Source organism: the organism of the source record quoted next, unplaced genomic scaffold (assembly GCF_019419815.1).
Source record: "Pyrus x bretschneideri cultivar Hongxiangsu unplaced genomic scaffold, Pyrus_bretschneideri_v1 Contig47, whole genome shotgun sequence".
Lineage (NCBI taxonomy): Eukaryota > Viridiplantae > Streptophyta > Magnoliopsida > Rosales > Rosaceae > Pyrus > Pyrus x bretschneideri.
The window spans coordinates 1,490,085-1,505,659 of record NW_025999784.1 but is presented as its reverse complement, the minus strand read 5'-3'; the positions used below and the strand labels follow the sequence as shown (position 1 = coordinate 1,505,659).

The following is a 15,575-nucleotide window of genomic DNA, read 5'->3' as shown; positions in this document are numbered from 1 at the left end:
CAAAAAAATGAAAAAAAAAAAAAATTATAAGCAGACTGAAGAGTCTGAGACATTAATTATTCAATGTTGGGGGCTATCTTTTACATGGCTTTCGTGCCATTCCACATGTCCATATACAATTTGACTTGGAAAGCTGAAATCCAGAGAGCCACACACGTGAATCACTCTCAAACTTTGTGAGATTTTTCACTGTGCGTAAAGCATAGAGCGTTATGTCATATGTTAACATCTAAGGTATGTGTCATGTTCTGAATAGCAAACCTTAAAACTTCACAATACGAATCTCTTCACTACCATTAGTTATTAAAAAAGGTAATGTTGGTTGGATCAACAATTTAGATTAAATTCAAATCATATGATGTGTCATCAAAAATAAAAAAATACGTTAATCAACATTTAAGTAATATCTGAATCATCAACAATCACGTCATGTATTTTATAAAATTCAATTTAAATAGTTAATTTGCCTACCATTATTCGTAAATAAATTTCTTTGTGTAATCCATAAAAATATCTTTTCATAAAAATCATACTTTTAAGCGATTTAAATATCAGCAAATCATTGATCTTTATTAAATACAAGATCTTAATGAAAGAAACTTAAGAATTGACTCCTTTAAATTATCGATAATCATCAATAACAACAGTAGTCAAATTGACCATATTAATGATAGTCTATCTCTATTATAGCTAGCTCCTTCTGCATAAGAGATCAGAACTTTGCATTTAAAATGGGTGTGGCTTTTCTGTGACTCTAATTATAAACTGATACATATTAAGTTTTTGATAATAAAATTAAAAAAAAATTAATTTTATTAACATGTGCCAGTCAATAATTAAGATCACATAATGATCATGCTCATTTTATGTGCAAGTGAGTCAATATTTATGTGTCTATATTAATTGCAATAAACTGTAAGTTTATTGGTATCCTTGTCCATTTTTATCTTCAACTTATCTAAGTAACGAATTCAATAATAAATTATTAACCATGAATTCGATACCCAATCACGAGCCGCCGCTTAACACTTAATTATAAGAATTCGAGCAACGTTAGACTTATCACAAATTTTCATATTACGTTTGTACCACATCTCTAATAAAAGTAGGGTTTGTTAACACTTCTCATCTCTAATAAGTTTCAATGTGCTGGGAACACTGCTCAGTACAGTAATGTCATACTACAATTAGTTAAAAATATTTTTTAATTTCATTCACTTGTATTATGACATTGATAGAAAAATTTCAATGTATTGAAAACACCGCTTAGCACAGCAAGTGTCATACTATAAATAGTTAAAAATATTTTTTTTATTTCATTCTATTGTATTATGATACATTGATATTGATATATTTAATTGTTTTTCCGACAAGTTGAAAAATCTTTGATGATAAAGGGTAGAAATATTTTAGGGTAGGGTCGGTGGTGACACACAAATTTATCCTCTATTTCCCCCTATAAATTCATGGAACAGCAGGCACTTGATTCCTCACACTCCTCTCGCAGTTCGAGCCACTCCAGCGAGTACAGTTCCCAATCTATACCCCAAGCGCGTAGCACCCCACCCTCTCACTCTCAGAAACCCAGCTACTTAATGCTTTAGGTTGACAGGTAGGTTTCCCGGTAAAACCACCCGCTGCTCGGACTCGCCCATCACCATCAGAATACCATTCCGAACTCCGGCCGTTTTCTCGAACTCTCTCTGATAAAAAAATGGAGGTGGAAACTCAAACTCAGAGCCTCCCAGCCGCCTTCGACAACCCTTCCTTTTCTTACTCTCACAACGACCTCGGTTCCCACGACTTCCGAAGCTCTGAAATGCCCCGAGTTGACCCGAAATGCGCGGCCTACGAAGTGCTAGCGCCGTTGGTAGACAACGGGGCGAAGGCGAGTGAGACGGACGCGCAGGGGGGCGAGTGGTCGGAGTCGACTGCCGCGGTGAAGGTTCAGAAGGTGTATCGGAGTTACCGCACCCGGCGCAGGTTAGCCGACTCCGCCGTCGTCGTCGAAGAGTACTGGTGAGTTAGAAAGTACCAAATCTCTGTGCTATGTCCTTATCTTTCAACTCTTTCAGTCTTCATTGCTCACACAGAAGCACGAACATTATGTAATTAACTGAAAAATGAGGGGTTTTTATTGAAGGTGGCAAGTGATAGATGCTTGGAGATTGAACCGCAGTACGATTTCCTTCTTTGATCATGGAATTGAATCTGCCACTAAACGATGGAACCGTGTCGGCAAGAATGCTTCTAAGGTAAAATTTTGTATTTTTTTTCATATATATATTTTTTAACTTACGTTTTAATTTCTGGGTTTGGATCAAAAAAGATATATAATTTGTGGGTAGTTGCTGTTTTTCGTATTGAAAATTATTTCCGCGCACTCCTATGTTTACTTCAGTCTCTTGATTCTTAGTAAAAAAAAAGGCGTGCGTGAAAGCAAAACAAAAGAGCGTGCGGAAATCACTTTAGTTATCGAATTTAGTTGTTTTGTGTGGTAAAAATGTGAAATGTAGTGCAATAATGTTGGGCCTTTTGGCAGGTTGGCCAGGGGCTGTCCAAAGACGCCAAAGCACAGAAATTGGCTTTTCAGCATTGGATTGAAGCTGTAAGCCTGTAATTATTTCTCTTAAATTACTTCTTTGGATTTTTCTTTTCAATCTTAAGCTTTTACTGAATGGTAATTTGCGTGTGTAAAATTCAGATTGATCCAAGGCATAGGTATGGTCATAGCCTGCATGTGTATTATGAAGAGTGGTCTAAAGCGGATGCTGGTCAGCCATTTTTTTACTGGTAAGGAAAAGTTACCATTTGCTTAAAATTTTTTTTTTCCTTTTTTTTTTTTGGTTTTGGTTTTTATTTTAATTTTTCTTTGCAGGTTGGATATAGGAGATGGAAAAGATATTGACCTGAAAGAATGCCCGAGATCGAAGCTTCGACAACAATGCATCAAGTATCTTGGACCTGTATGTGCTTCTATGAATCAATTCAACATTACACGATTCATGAAATTTTCTTTTCTTTTTTTAACGCTTTTTATGGTTGTGGATACTGTTGATGAATTTAGCAAGAGAGAATGCAGTATGAGTACATTGTTGAGGAAGGGAAACTTATTCACTCGCAAACCGAAGAGCTTCTTGATACAAAGGATGGATCGCCGGGAGCTAAGTGGATATTCGTTATGAGCACATCTAAGAAACTCTATGCTGGCGTGGTAAGAATTGAACGATATAATATTCCCGTGTTTCAGTTTTTCTGTTGTTAACCTGAAAGTAGCTAATACATTGTTGATTCTTTCAGAAAAAGAAAGGGGTTTTTCATCATTCTAGCTTCTTGGCCGGAGGGGCAACGATAGCCGCTGGAAGGCTAGAGGCAGAGAAAGGAATTCTGAAGGTACTGTTTATAGCGGTTATCTTTGATCTTTTAGCAAGCAAAAACGAACTTAACATGCACAAGCAATATTTTGGCAGTGCCAAATTAAAGTACTGATGAACTATGTTGGATATATAACATCTGATCCTTATATCGTTGATTCTTCAGTCAATCTCTGCATATAGCGGGCATTACCGGCCAACAGATGACAGGCTTGATACATTTTTATCAGTTCTCAAGGAAAACGGGGTGAACCTTGATGAAGTTAAGGTAATTGAGAAAACATATGGTTCTTTTAGCGCTTTTATTCTAAATTAGCAACCTTGAAAATAAAACTACGATTACCACAAAATTTTGGTACTTCGGTGAACATTTGGGGATTTTGTTCTGCTGTGTTTTCGTTAATCGGCATTTGGCTAATGGTGTGTTTAAACTCTCTTATTCCCCAGATACGCAAGGCAAGTGACGATTCTGATAGCTACGATGATGGCAAGTCTAATGGCGGGACTACATTTAAAATGACAGCCAACTTTGAAACTCCTCAACCGGAGATTCTAAGCGAAGTTGAGAAAACCCAATCCCCAGAACCAACGGAACTTCCCCAACCGGAAGCCAAACCTGATTACCAAAGGACTTTATCCGGAGGTCTTCATAGTCCAAGACCTGAGGTGCCTAAGAATAAGATACTGGAGAGGATCAACTCCAAGACCTCAGCGAAATCATACCAACTCGGGCATCAGCTATCACTCAAGTGGTCAACAGGAGCTGGCCCGAGAATTGGTTGTGTTGCTGACTACCCGGTAGAGCTGAGAACGCAGGCCTTAGAGTTTGTTAACCTATCTCCGAAGTCTCCCCCAACGCCATCCTACAGGCGGTTCCCTGGTCTCGCATCACCTACATCTGGTCTCGCATCACCTACTTCTGGTCTCGTATCACCTACATCTGGTTTCCCATCACCTACATTGAAGTCCACCTCGGATATCAATAACGGTGTTTAGACAGCGTCATGGTGATTGAACTGCACTAATCATCGTCGTCACCATTAGTTTTATGCACCATGCCTAATGGATGTTTTAGAGAACGTAAATAATTGCATCTCATCAACTTCCTGTCAAACTCAACTTTTGTGAGTAATGGTCAAGAGCATTGTCTTTCTTACATCTTGTCATGTTTTTACGGAGTCACTACCGCTTCTGTTCATCCATTATGTGACAAGTGAACTGTAGCAAGGTTAAGTTTGACATTCGCCTTCGGATTTTTGTTAGAAACGGTCCCTGACGTTGAAAAGTCATCACTTTTGTCCCTGACGAATACTTGGATTGACGCAGGCTTATCTGACTCAATCATTACGGGTACTTGGACCAATTAGTGTGAGATTAGTGCTCAAAAAAGCCAGGTGGCCCAAATAACTCCTTCCAATCAAGTTTAAAGACGTAATCTAAGTTTCTAACCCCCTGAGAATGAATGAATTAACAAAAGTTCCAGGGTATTTAAGGGTATCCCATTATTTGTTAGCATTTTTATTTGCTCTTTAGGTAAATTTAAGCACATACTATTTGAACTTTTAGCTCGTGTGCAACATGACTGCCTGATTTTTCTGGGAAGTGGTTTCCGCGAATATCTTCCCACACACTTTTATTTAATTTTGATCTTTAGGTTGAATAGATTAAAGAGGAATCAATGTACAAAAATATCAGGGTGTGCAAAAGAAGAAAAGAGACATACTAAAATCATTTCCTAGATGCAGTTTTTGAACCAAAAAGAAAAATAAACTCCAAAGATAATGCACAAGAAAGAAAGAAAAGGAAGCTCTTGGAACCATAAAAGCATTAATCTTGAAAGAAAGAAAATAAAAAAGTGAAAGATAAAAAAAAAAAAAAAAAATCCTCATATAAATTATGTTATTAGTTCTTTCATCACCTTATTGGTTACATGATGATGCAGATAAAAACTTAAATGTATACAATCGGTTACACATAACATTTTTTTCTTGTAGATACATATAAATTGAATAATGCAAAGTAAGAATATTATTGCATCCAAGAGTTTTGAGTTTTTGAGATTACAAATATTTGTTCAACTCTGTTAACCTTTTTTGTGTTGTCACAGAACATCCATACATATTCCATGTCTTTGTAGCAAGGGATTGTGTCTCAAGTTGTTTAGAGCGTCGACCCTTGCACCTTAGGTCCTGTATTCAAATACCCTCTTCTCGTATCTAAAATGAAAAAAAAAAAAAAAAAAAAGAATGACTTAATATGTGTTATTTAACCAAAGAAACCAGAATAAAGGGTTAATTACCTCATGAAGCATGGACTGTACAAAGTTTTTGATTTGTGCCTCGAGTCCTGGTAATCCCATGATAATCACAATTTTAGATTCAGTAAAACAAAATCAAACCTAATTTTAAAGACGGAGATTCGAGATAGCCAAAAAGAAAATCATATATTAATTCTTTAATTTGGGAAGCGATTTTGGATAAATTCAAGTCAAGACAGTAAAAACCATTAGTTGGTGGTCCAGTGGTAAATGACGGATTGCGAGGCTTCATTCAAACTAAAAATTGAAGGTTTCGGGTTCGAAACCTGTTGTGAGAGGTTGAAATGTCTTTGTGAGTCTTTCCGACCCTCGGAAGGAGGGAATAACTTTACCACCAATTATCTCCATTTAAAACTGTAGCTTGCCACCAAGTGTCCCTATTTAAAAATAAATAAAAAAGAAGTCAAGACGGTAATAAAAACCCAAATGTTCAGTAGTTGATTTTCGAGATCTTTAGAGCTCGTGAACAAGTTGAATTCTATCAGATAAAACCAATGAAGATAAATGAGGTACACTTGCGCCATCGTCCTAGGATTGGTGGGCAATTGTATCGCCACATATATGTTGTTCAAGGTTGTACACAGTTTATATTATATACACATGTTGTGTGATTTTGTTGTGTCGGAAAGCATGTGAAATAGGAGAGATCTAATTTTCGAGAGGACCAATAAAAGATAGCCCAAGCCCAAATACTACACAACATTCTGGGAGAGCGATTAGCTTGATAATTTTTTGCACGACTTGTTAATTCAATACAAAACGATCTGAAATTATTGTTTTTAGGTCAACTTGTTAACGAGTCAGGTCGTTATCGGCACCCATTAACAATAGAGTCGTTATTTAGTCATGCGTTAAGAACCAAATAAGATATTGTTTGCCAGGTCTAGATATTATGAATAACAATTTCTTGCATGATTTGTTAACTCGAAACGACACGATCTGTTAGTGAATTGGATAATTATTGAGTCATCTGTTAAGAACCTGTTAAAATAACTGATTTAACATAACACGACTTGTTAAGATAATTAGTATAACATGAAAACGACAACACACGACCTGTTTTCAGACTTAGGGGGATGCATTGGTACTACCCATTTATTATGTTATAATTGGTTATAAGTTGTGACCCACGTGATTGGTCTACTTAAAACCAAGCAAATCTTTAGAACCCTCAATTCGAATTCAAGTTTTCATAAATGCATTTTTTGGGGCGACCAACTCTACTTTGATATATTGTTTGATCCGTGTCTGGTATTGGGTTTTATAAGAAAAAAAAAAATTAGACTACCATCAATGTATAGTTGGATACCTCCTATATTTATTTAAAAAATATCAGATTGTAAAGTAAAAATGTTGTTTTAAAACTACTTTAATTTATGGCGTAATCTCATCAATCGTGAAAAACTACCATCTTGTTATATTTATAAGTTTTATTTTTGTGTTAGAAATAGAGAGGTTAATACATCGTAGAACTGATGATATAAAAGAGTGGTGGAAGATTGTGGGAAAGAAATAGAAGAAATATGTAATGAAATGTAGACAAGGTTAAAACTAAAAACCAAAATTATTTTAAGTTGAAGACTTTAGTCTAGTAAGTTGGCTAGAATTGTATGCTTCAATTTTACGCACTAATTCGAATGCTTTTGCGTAGGTTGAAGAACTCAGTGTAATTCTCTTATATATTCTGTCTCATTTATTTTTTCTCATCCCTTCCACCGCTATTTTTCATAAGCTAGAGGACAATATTCGTAGGAAGGTATTCGTGGAAGAATGAGCGATCGGACTGCCAATAGGACAATTGCTGGACTGTTGGACGATCAACAAGCAATACGTGCAAAACATGAGTGTCACAAAGATGAGAATGTTTCATTGGATATGGGGACACACCATAAATGATATAATTAAGAATATTTGAGGTAAAATAAGAGTGGTCGAAATTGAAGATGAGATGAGAGAAAATCAATTTGGGTAGTTTGGACACGTGAACCGAAGACCTACATATGCTTGCTACTATAAGACAGAGACTAAGGTCAAAAAGGGAAGGAAGATCTAAGAAGGCTTAGAAAGCGACTATAAGAAAAAATATGGAGAACATGGAGTTAATGAAAGACTTGGTGCAAAACCAAGCAAAGTGCCGTTCTAGTATTTATACTGCTGGCCTCACTTATTAAAATAAGACTTGATTGTTATTGTTGTTGTCACGCCCTGACCCTCGAATAAAGACTAATCACGAGATAGGGTGTGAGGCATACCTTAGCTGTAGAAATAAATTCTACAACCAAGATATGGTGGAAAAATTAAAATTAAATTATTTGGAGTTGATTACACAATACATCTTATAACACTAGTTAACAACTTTTACATACTAAACGCTTAAGTTTACTACATAAAATTTATTGAATACGCAGCGGAATAATTATAGCGCACAAATTACAACAAAAACTACCAACAAAATAATAATTAAATTGTAACAATTCTTTCAAATGCATGAAATATATGCAAATGAGGTGGATGAATGTACTCACTCCCTTCTAATCCCGCTAACACATACATAAGGCATCGAAGCATGCACGTCCCATACCATGCTTATACCATTTGGCTCCGAATACCTTATAATATGAGTTAACTCCTGTTCATCCGTTAAACCCAATTTTTGTAATTAAATTCTCAGTTTCGACTTTATTATAAAAGCACTTTCCCCCAACGCCCAATTGTATATTCAAGCCCTTCCCCCAACGCCTGACATATACAAGATTTCATTAATTTATAACCAACCAGTTGTATACTCAAGCCCTTCCCCCGACGCCTGACGTATACAAGGTTCATTATTTTATATTCAAGGCAAACTTCAGCCCCTGAATATTCTCTCAACTCAAACACTTTACACAACTCAACACAACTGAACTCTCTTTCTTGCTTTGCAATGCATATGTATGTGTCATGTTCACATAGATATCAATAATCATATTTTCTTTAACAAGCATGTAAGCTTTAACATAAAACCAATTGATTAGTAACAATAACAATATAATCATAATATTAACAACAAAGTAATAATCAACATAAATGATAAATAATACGTTACAATTTCCTCATTTTTTTTATTGTTTCAATTTCATATCCTCCCTCTTGTTGTCCTTCTTCCTTCACCACTTCCCCTTCCTCTTTTTTAATATAGCTGAAATTCTACATATGTAATAGGAGTCGGATTGCTGAAAAACTTCCATGAAAGTGAGCGAAAGAAACTAAGAGATGTTGACCATGCAAAGAGGTTGGCAGAGAAGGCTATCTTAACTGAACATCAGCTGTTCGAACTGGGGTACAAGTCAGCACATAGATTGGATTGTCGTGGTTTTTAGATATGTTATAGAGGAGATGATAAGGAACAACTTTTGTGAATGAAGTGTTTCGATCGGAGCTACGAAAGATGGGGTTTTGGTACTCATAACATGGCTGTCCAGTTTTCTGTGGGATTAGAGACTGAGTTGGTATTTCAAACATATTGGACGATCGCATAGTTGGATTTTCCTAAAATTTGGATATATCATGGTAGAGAGACATGCGAACAACTCTTATGAAGAAAGTACTATGATTTAATCTATGGATGTTGGTGTTTTGGTCTGTTAAATAGGCGGGACGAATTTCTAGTTTTTGGATATCTTTCTTTTGATGGATGAAAATGACAGTGACTTAGGTGGAGAGATTTGTTGAGTAAGGCCTCATGTATTTTTCTGGGATTTGTCTCACACTTTTTTGTACATCATTCTCAAGGGAAATAAACGGAGATTTTCGATGGTTTGGTGGAAGTGCTTTTCATGGCAATGATCTTCAAATGTAAATGCATAAACAACACAAGATTTAAGTGGTTTGCCAAATCGATTACATCCACTTCGCCTTCATTGTATTTCACTATATATGAGAAACTTACAAATACAATGGAAGATGGCTTAAAGCCTTAACAGTATGTAAAAGAAAGATAAAGAGGTAATATGAAAGGGAGGATGGCTTTTTGTTGGAGTTATTATTTTTCTTTTTCTTCTTCTTCCTCTGTCCTCTCCATGTCCTCCGTTGGTTCTTGCTCCTTCCTTATAAAGATTGCATGACATCTTCCTCTCCAAAAACCTCCACAAGTGTGCCAATAGAAAGAAACCAAGTGTTGTGCCAATCATTAGACATAAAATGTGTTCCAATAACAAAGAAACAATTGTTGTCCTAATCATTAAGAATGAAATGTGGTCTAATAGAAAAACAACCAGTGTTAAGTTAATTATGAACTAATGAATATCATGCAAGATGTTCCTCACGTCCAAACTGTAAAGGATATAGAATCCCACCTCTCCAAATTTGGGGGATGAATCATCACTAATCATTAACCATGATATGTGGTCCATTAGAAAGAAAACAAATGTTAAGCTAATCATTAGCCCTATTATGTGTTCTAATAGAAACACACTAAATGTGAAGTTAATCATTGACAATAGAATGTGTTCATATGACAAAGCAACATGTGTTAAGTTAGTCATAAACAAAAATTATCATGCAAAGTGGACAAATACCCTAGGGCCACATCCATACTCTATAAGATATAGAATCCCACCTCAACATATCTAGAGTAGTGACTAACTCCTCTTTATTCTCTAATGGTTGCAAAAACGTCACTTAGCCTTTGTGAGAAAAATCAAGCCAAACTTATCATAATTTCCTTCTCCAATTCAAACTAAAAATATATCTAATTACATATGAACATGAAATAATATTAATTAGTTTTTGAAATAGCCCTGTAGCAAAAATGAACTTGTGTTGACACTAGTATACATATAAAAAATATAAGTTCTTGTACAAATAACGTATAAAAAGAAACCTAATAAAATTATTACATAAAATAATTTCGCATATACAAACACGCATATATAATCATTTTTTTTTTTTAAATACGGGGTATTAGTTGCATTCCTCTCATCATTATTTCTTATATATCAATCATTATCCACATTTTGTCAATCTACTAATGAAATAATTATCAAACGAGTATTAAATATTTAACGAAAAGTAACATAGACAGTAGACATGGACATAGGCGGTCGACTCAAAACAAAAGGACCAAGGAGACCCAGCAAACCAACAGCCAAGCACTGGGACCCAACACGGTGACAACTGCAACCTTTTTTACTTACCACTTCAGGTGTCGACTCAAGATAAAAAGTAAAAACCCACGCTTTTCACCGCGCGGTAACGAAAAATATCCACCTCCACGTATCCAGCCAGCCACTCGAATTAACGGCATCGAAAAAGCGCAGAGTAGGCAAAAGTCCACGTGTACATTAAAGGCCCGGCCACGTGTGCAGTGCCTCCCACGCCCCCACGTGCGAGGCCCTGCTTGCGCGTTCGGCTAACGTGGCGCGAAGACATATATGGAGCTCGATTTTGCGAAGACGTCGTGGCCTGAGGTGGCTCGACAAGTGGCACTCTGTCGCTAACCCTGCGGGTCTTTTGCTTTCGAACCAGTAACCCTGTGTCGCTCTCTCTCCTCTCTCCTCTCTCTCACACTCTGTCGCTTCAGTAGCTTACCGTATGCTGAAGAAACAAGTACGAACTCTCAGTCGCGCAAATACGCAAACACTTCATCTGCGTGCGGTTGTGTTTTCGTGTTTTATGAGAGCGGGAAGCCATGGTTTCTTCTCAGGGGCGGTCGTTTTCGAGCTCGACGGGGTCCACGGCGGCGGGGTCTTCGTCGCCGCCCGACTCCGGTTATTATTCGTCGTCGACGAACGGTGCGGTCGAGAGATTTGGTGGAAGCGGCGGCGGTGTGGATCCGATGGTGAAAGAGGAGCTCGAGGCGGCGGAGGCGCTCGCGGATTTGGCGCATTTGGCGATGCGCGAGAGTAGCGGCGCCGAATCTGCTGGGAATTGGGGGCTGAAAAGGAAGCGAGCCGGGAAGCGAGTCAAGAGTGGGTCTCCGCCGAGTCAGTCGGGTTTGAACCCGCCTGACCCGGCTCCCACATGTCCGGATCTTCCTCAGGTTCGTTGTCTTTGTTGCTTATATTCTTTTTTTTTGAAATTATCATTTATTTTGATTTATTGTTTTGAAAAAGTAGGCGTTGAAACTTGAAAGAAAAAGGAAATGGTTGTTTTTTGTATTGGGTGAAATTAGTATTCTTACTTGTATTGGAAAAATTCAAAGATCCTGCTGACTTGAGTGTTTTAGGAAATGATGGACTTTTAGGGAAGAATGGCAACTTATCCGTTTGGGGATTAAACTTTGATTCTTTGTATAAAAATAGTAAAGATGTTTGCAAAATAAGATAACCCTTTTTCGGGGAAGGATTCCGATTTGTGTATGCGTCAAATTTACTTTATCTTCTGCCCATTGAAGGCTTGATAAGGCTTGATTCAAATACGAGTTTTGCATAGTTCAGCCACCAACAATTTGGATGCATAATTAGTTCACATATGGCTGGAATTTAATGTTGTTTTTGTTAGGATTGGAGACAAACGAAGTACATTGTATTGGGACCGAGTCCATGGCCAGTTTAGCTTGAATTGTTTTTCAAATTTGCACATAACACTTCACAATCACTAACACTTATGCTACCCAGTCTCCCGACTCCCAAGTGTGTGGGGCTCAGTCACCAAATCGCAATATTTTCTCCTGGATTTGAGAAATATTTTTGTCTATATCAGGATCAAGCTGTGACAGGTTTGCTGCAATGTGAAATGGTATGCACAAATGTCGTTACAGAACTGGTGAAGACTGAGCAAGTTCTGAGTGAAAAGGTTGTGAGGGCTGAGCATGATCCAGAATTAAATAAGCCAAGTCCTATATGCACTACAAGTTACCCTTCATTTAGTTGCAGCAAGTCAAGGCGGAATTTAACTGAGGTACTGACAACGTTTAAACTTCTTCCCTCTACAGTGGTGTTTTGTGATTACATTTGTCTTTTTAGTTAATCAATATTTTCGCTGTTTAGGAGGAAAAGGAAGAGCGGAGAATACGCAGAGTATTGGCAAATCGTGAGTCAGCTAGACAAACAATTCGTCGACGTCAAGTAGGCTGCTTCACTCTACTAGTTGAATATGTCTTTCTTCTAGTTCTTTTTTGTTCGACAAATCAGGTTTGTGTGGTATAAAATAATAAAGGGAACTGAGCTTTGTATTGGTTGGGGTTTAGGCAGACGACAGGACTAGTTACAGAGAATACTTTTACCTTACAGAACCATGAGGTGTCTAGTCAAGAGCCTCTGTGATGGATATAGTCCTGTCCTAAGATCGAGAGATAGTCTGTTGTCTGTTTCTTGAGCTTAAGGATATATAATTAATTTGTTCTTTGGGACCCTGAAGTGGTTGTTTTTTTACCTCTCCTTTCTGAACTAATCATTTATCACCCGAGGGCCTCCTTGCATTTTCTAGTCTCAGGAATAACTAATGACATGAATGCGTTTAAATATTTTGGATTGTAGTTGCTGTTCAATTAATGGCTATTTGAAGTTTCTAACCATAGTATGACAATATGCCATTGCAGTAGTAAATTAAATGTGTGACACGGTGCATTGGTTTTTGTTAGCCTTCTCTTTTTTTTTTTTCTCTTCTGAAAAAATAGATGTTGACCGGTTGTGTTTCTTATTCTCAAATTGCATGGTATGTGTCCATTGCAGATTGCTTTGTTGGATATCGTACATTTATACTTTAGTAAATCATTCATCTTTGCTTGTTCTTCAGGCTCTATGTGAGGAGTTAACCACAAAAGCTGCCGATCTGGCATTGGAGAATGAAAATCTGAAAAGGGTAGGCATTAGTCCCAAATGAAATTTTATAAACTTGATTTGCTTCCTTCTCCCTCTCCCTCTCCCTCTCCATCTCTCTCTCTCTCTCTCTCTCTCTCTCTCTCTCTCTCTCTCACACACACACACACACACACACACGTATTTATAACCATCGGTCTATCTATCTATCTGTATGTTCATTCTCTCATTCTTATATTTATTACCTTTGGTTCATATATTCGAGTCTAGAGCTTATCTAACCATAGTACTAACGTTATTCACATCTTTGAATCCAAAGAAAAAGGAGCTAGCGGTAAAGGAGTTCCAGTCTTTGGAGAAAACAAATAAGCACTTGAAAGTTCAGGTAAAGATATGCCTGACACTTTGAAGAGCTGTCTTATCTTAACAAGGTATCGCATGTTTGACATGCTCTCTCATTTTGCAGATGACTAAGGTGATAAGGGCAGAGGATGATAAAACACCAGGTGAAAATATGTCAGCCTATGTGCAGATGCAGATACCTCCGTCTTCATCTACAAATTCCCCGTTCTTCTTGTTTAACCGTCCCCCATTTGCACCACTTTTCTGGCCTTCTATCATCCAGTCTTCAAACTCTACTCAGGTGCAGCACATACCACAAAATCCAATAGCCATTCCGTCAAACATCTCATTGCCGGCTAATGGTGCAGCTGACTCTTCTCTTGAACAAGACAACCCCTCAAACATCAATGGAGCGAGAGCTCCTTTATATGTGTTTCCGTGTCCTTGGTTCATCCCTCACTTTGATAATGGGAATGGACTCCAACCCCAGTCTTCCTTGTGTTTGAACAATAAGCAAGAAGAGACTTCTTTTAATAACCAGTTCAGTGCTAGTTCATCTTCAAGAACCGTTGCGCAGTTGGACAACCACCAGTCCTCTTTCCCTGTTAGATTAAAAACAGAAGATTCCCCTTCAATTGAAGGCAGACTGTCACGTGATCTTAATGAGACCCCTGATCAGTTTCCTCTTGATGGAGGTGATCAGCACACAGGACCTCACCCGATGGAAAATGGTTGCAAGGAAATATTCCCTTCTGCGGCATCAGTCAACCATTCTGGAGTTGCATCTTGTATCAAGAATGAGAACGGATTTGAATCAGATTACACTGTAACCACTCTGAACTCTTTTCACGAGTTCTCTGCCTTGTCAGACAAGAATAGTGAACCAATCATCTACCCTACTAGGAAACTCGTAGATGCAAATGCAGCAGCTGAGGCGAGAAAGAGGAGGAAAAATCTCACGAAGCTAAAGAGCCTTCATGGCCGGCAGTGTCGGACACAGTGCTGAGCTTGGATACATGTTGACTATAAATTCTCTCATAGTTTTCATGCAGGTCCTTTTACTTTAGGGGGACTCCTTTGAGATTTGAGTCCAGAGCACGTCACCTAACCTTAATTATAACCTTTAATTATAGAAGGTTACTGAGTCGATGACATAAAAGATGTGGCCTGCAACGTAGGTACATCTTCAAGGCGTTTGCTTGTATTTTATATGTTGTTTCGGGGTGTAGACGAAAAACTGGAAATCTTTGTTCTGGCCCTTCAATATGTATGGGTAGTTTTTTTGTTATGAAATCGTTGAGAACTAGATAATGTAGCCCGAGATGGCTTACTTTTCAAGCCAAATCATCGGAAACCATACTGAGAAGATGAATGGCGGGCTTGGCAAACCAGTCCCGCAGTTTTTGCGGTACCTTGAATTGGTGTAGGCAACATCATTCCGCAGAAAAGTACAGATAATTACTCATCCGCAAGATGTTTCGTATGTTTATGATGCGAGTACAGGAAAAAGTCCTTATTAAATTATATTGTTTTGATCTTTAGGCATTCGATAGCGAAACAATGGAAAAAGAAAGAAAATGATGATTTCAGGTGTCTAGAGTAATCTCGATTGAGTTTAGGCATATTCATGACAATAAGAAGATGAGGCTATATAGATTTTGGAGATTAAATCCATCCTGTCCTACTTTAAAATGCGTAGGTGAAGAGTGTTGTTGCTTCGAAGTGTTCACGTGCGGACATCATTGTGCCAATTCCTGGCATCGCCGTGTCTGCAAGCAAACATGTCATGCCGGTAAATTTCTT

General features: G+C 37.6%; 2 protein-coding genes across 2 annotated transcripts; both read left to right on the top strand.

The window, feature by feature from the left end:
- Nucleotides 1–1,480: 1,480 nt before the first annotated feature.
- LOC103963638 (IQ domain-containing protein IQM3) lies at nucleotides 1,481–4,530 on the top strand. Its single transcript, XM_009376472.3, has 9 exons — nucleotides 1,481–2,019; nucleotides 2,144–2,255; nucleotides 2,543–2,608; nucleotides 2,705–2,793; nucleotides 2,879–2,966; nucleotides 3,068–3,214; nucleotides 3,301–3,393; nucleotides 3,541–3,642; nucleotides 3,822–4,530. The coding sequence occupies exons 1-9, from the start codon at nucleotides 1,715–1,717 to the stop codon at nucleotides 4,368–4,370; spliced, it is 1,551 nt and encodes a 516-aa protein (XP_009374747.2). The 5' UTR covers nucleotides 1,481–1,714; the 3' UTR covers nucleotides 4,371–4,530.
- A 6,829-nt stretch (nucleotides 4,531–11,359) lies between these two features.
- LOC103963637 lies at nucleotides 11,360–15,065 on the top strand. Its single transcript, XM_048567940.1, has 6 exons — nucleotides 11,360–11,710; nucleotides 12,373–12,570; nucleotides 12,660–12,803; nucleotides 13,408–13,473; nucleotides 13,750–13,815; nucleotides 13,897–15,065. The coding sequence occupies exons 1-6, from the start codon at nucleotides 11,360–11,362 to the stop codon at nucleotides 14,776–14,778; spliced, it is 1,707 nt and encodes a 568-aa protein (XP_048423897.1). The 3' UTR covers nucleotides 14,779–15,065.
- Nucleotides 15,066–15,575: the final 510 nt, after the last annotated feature.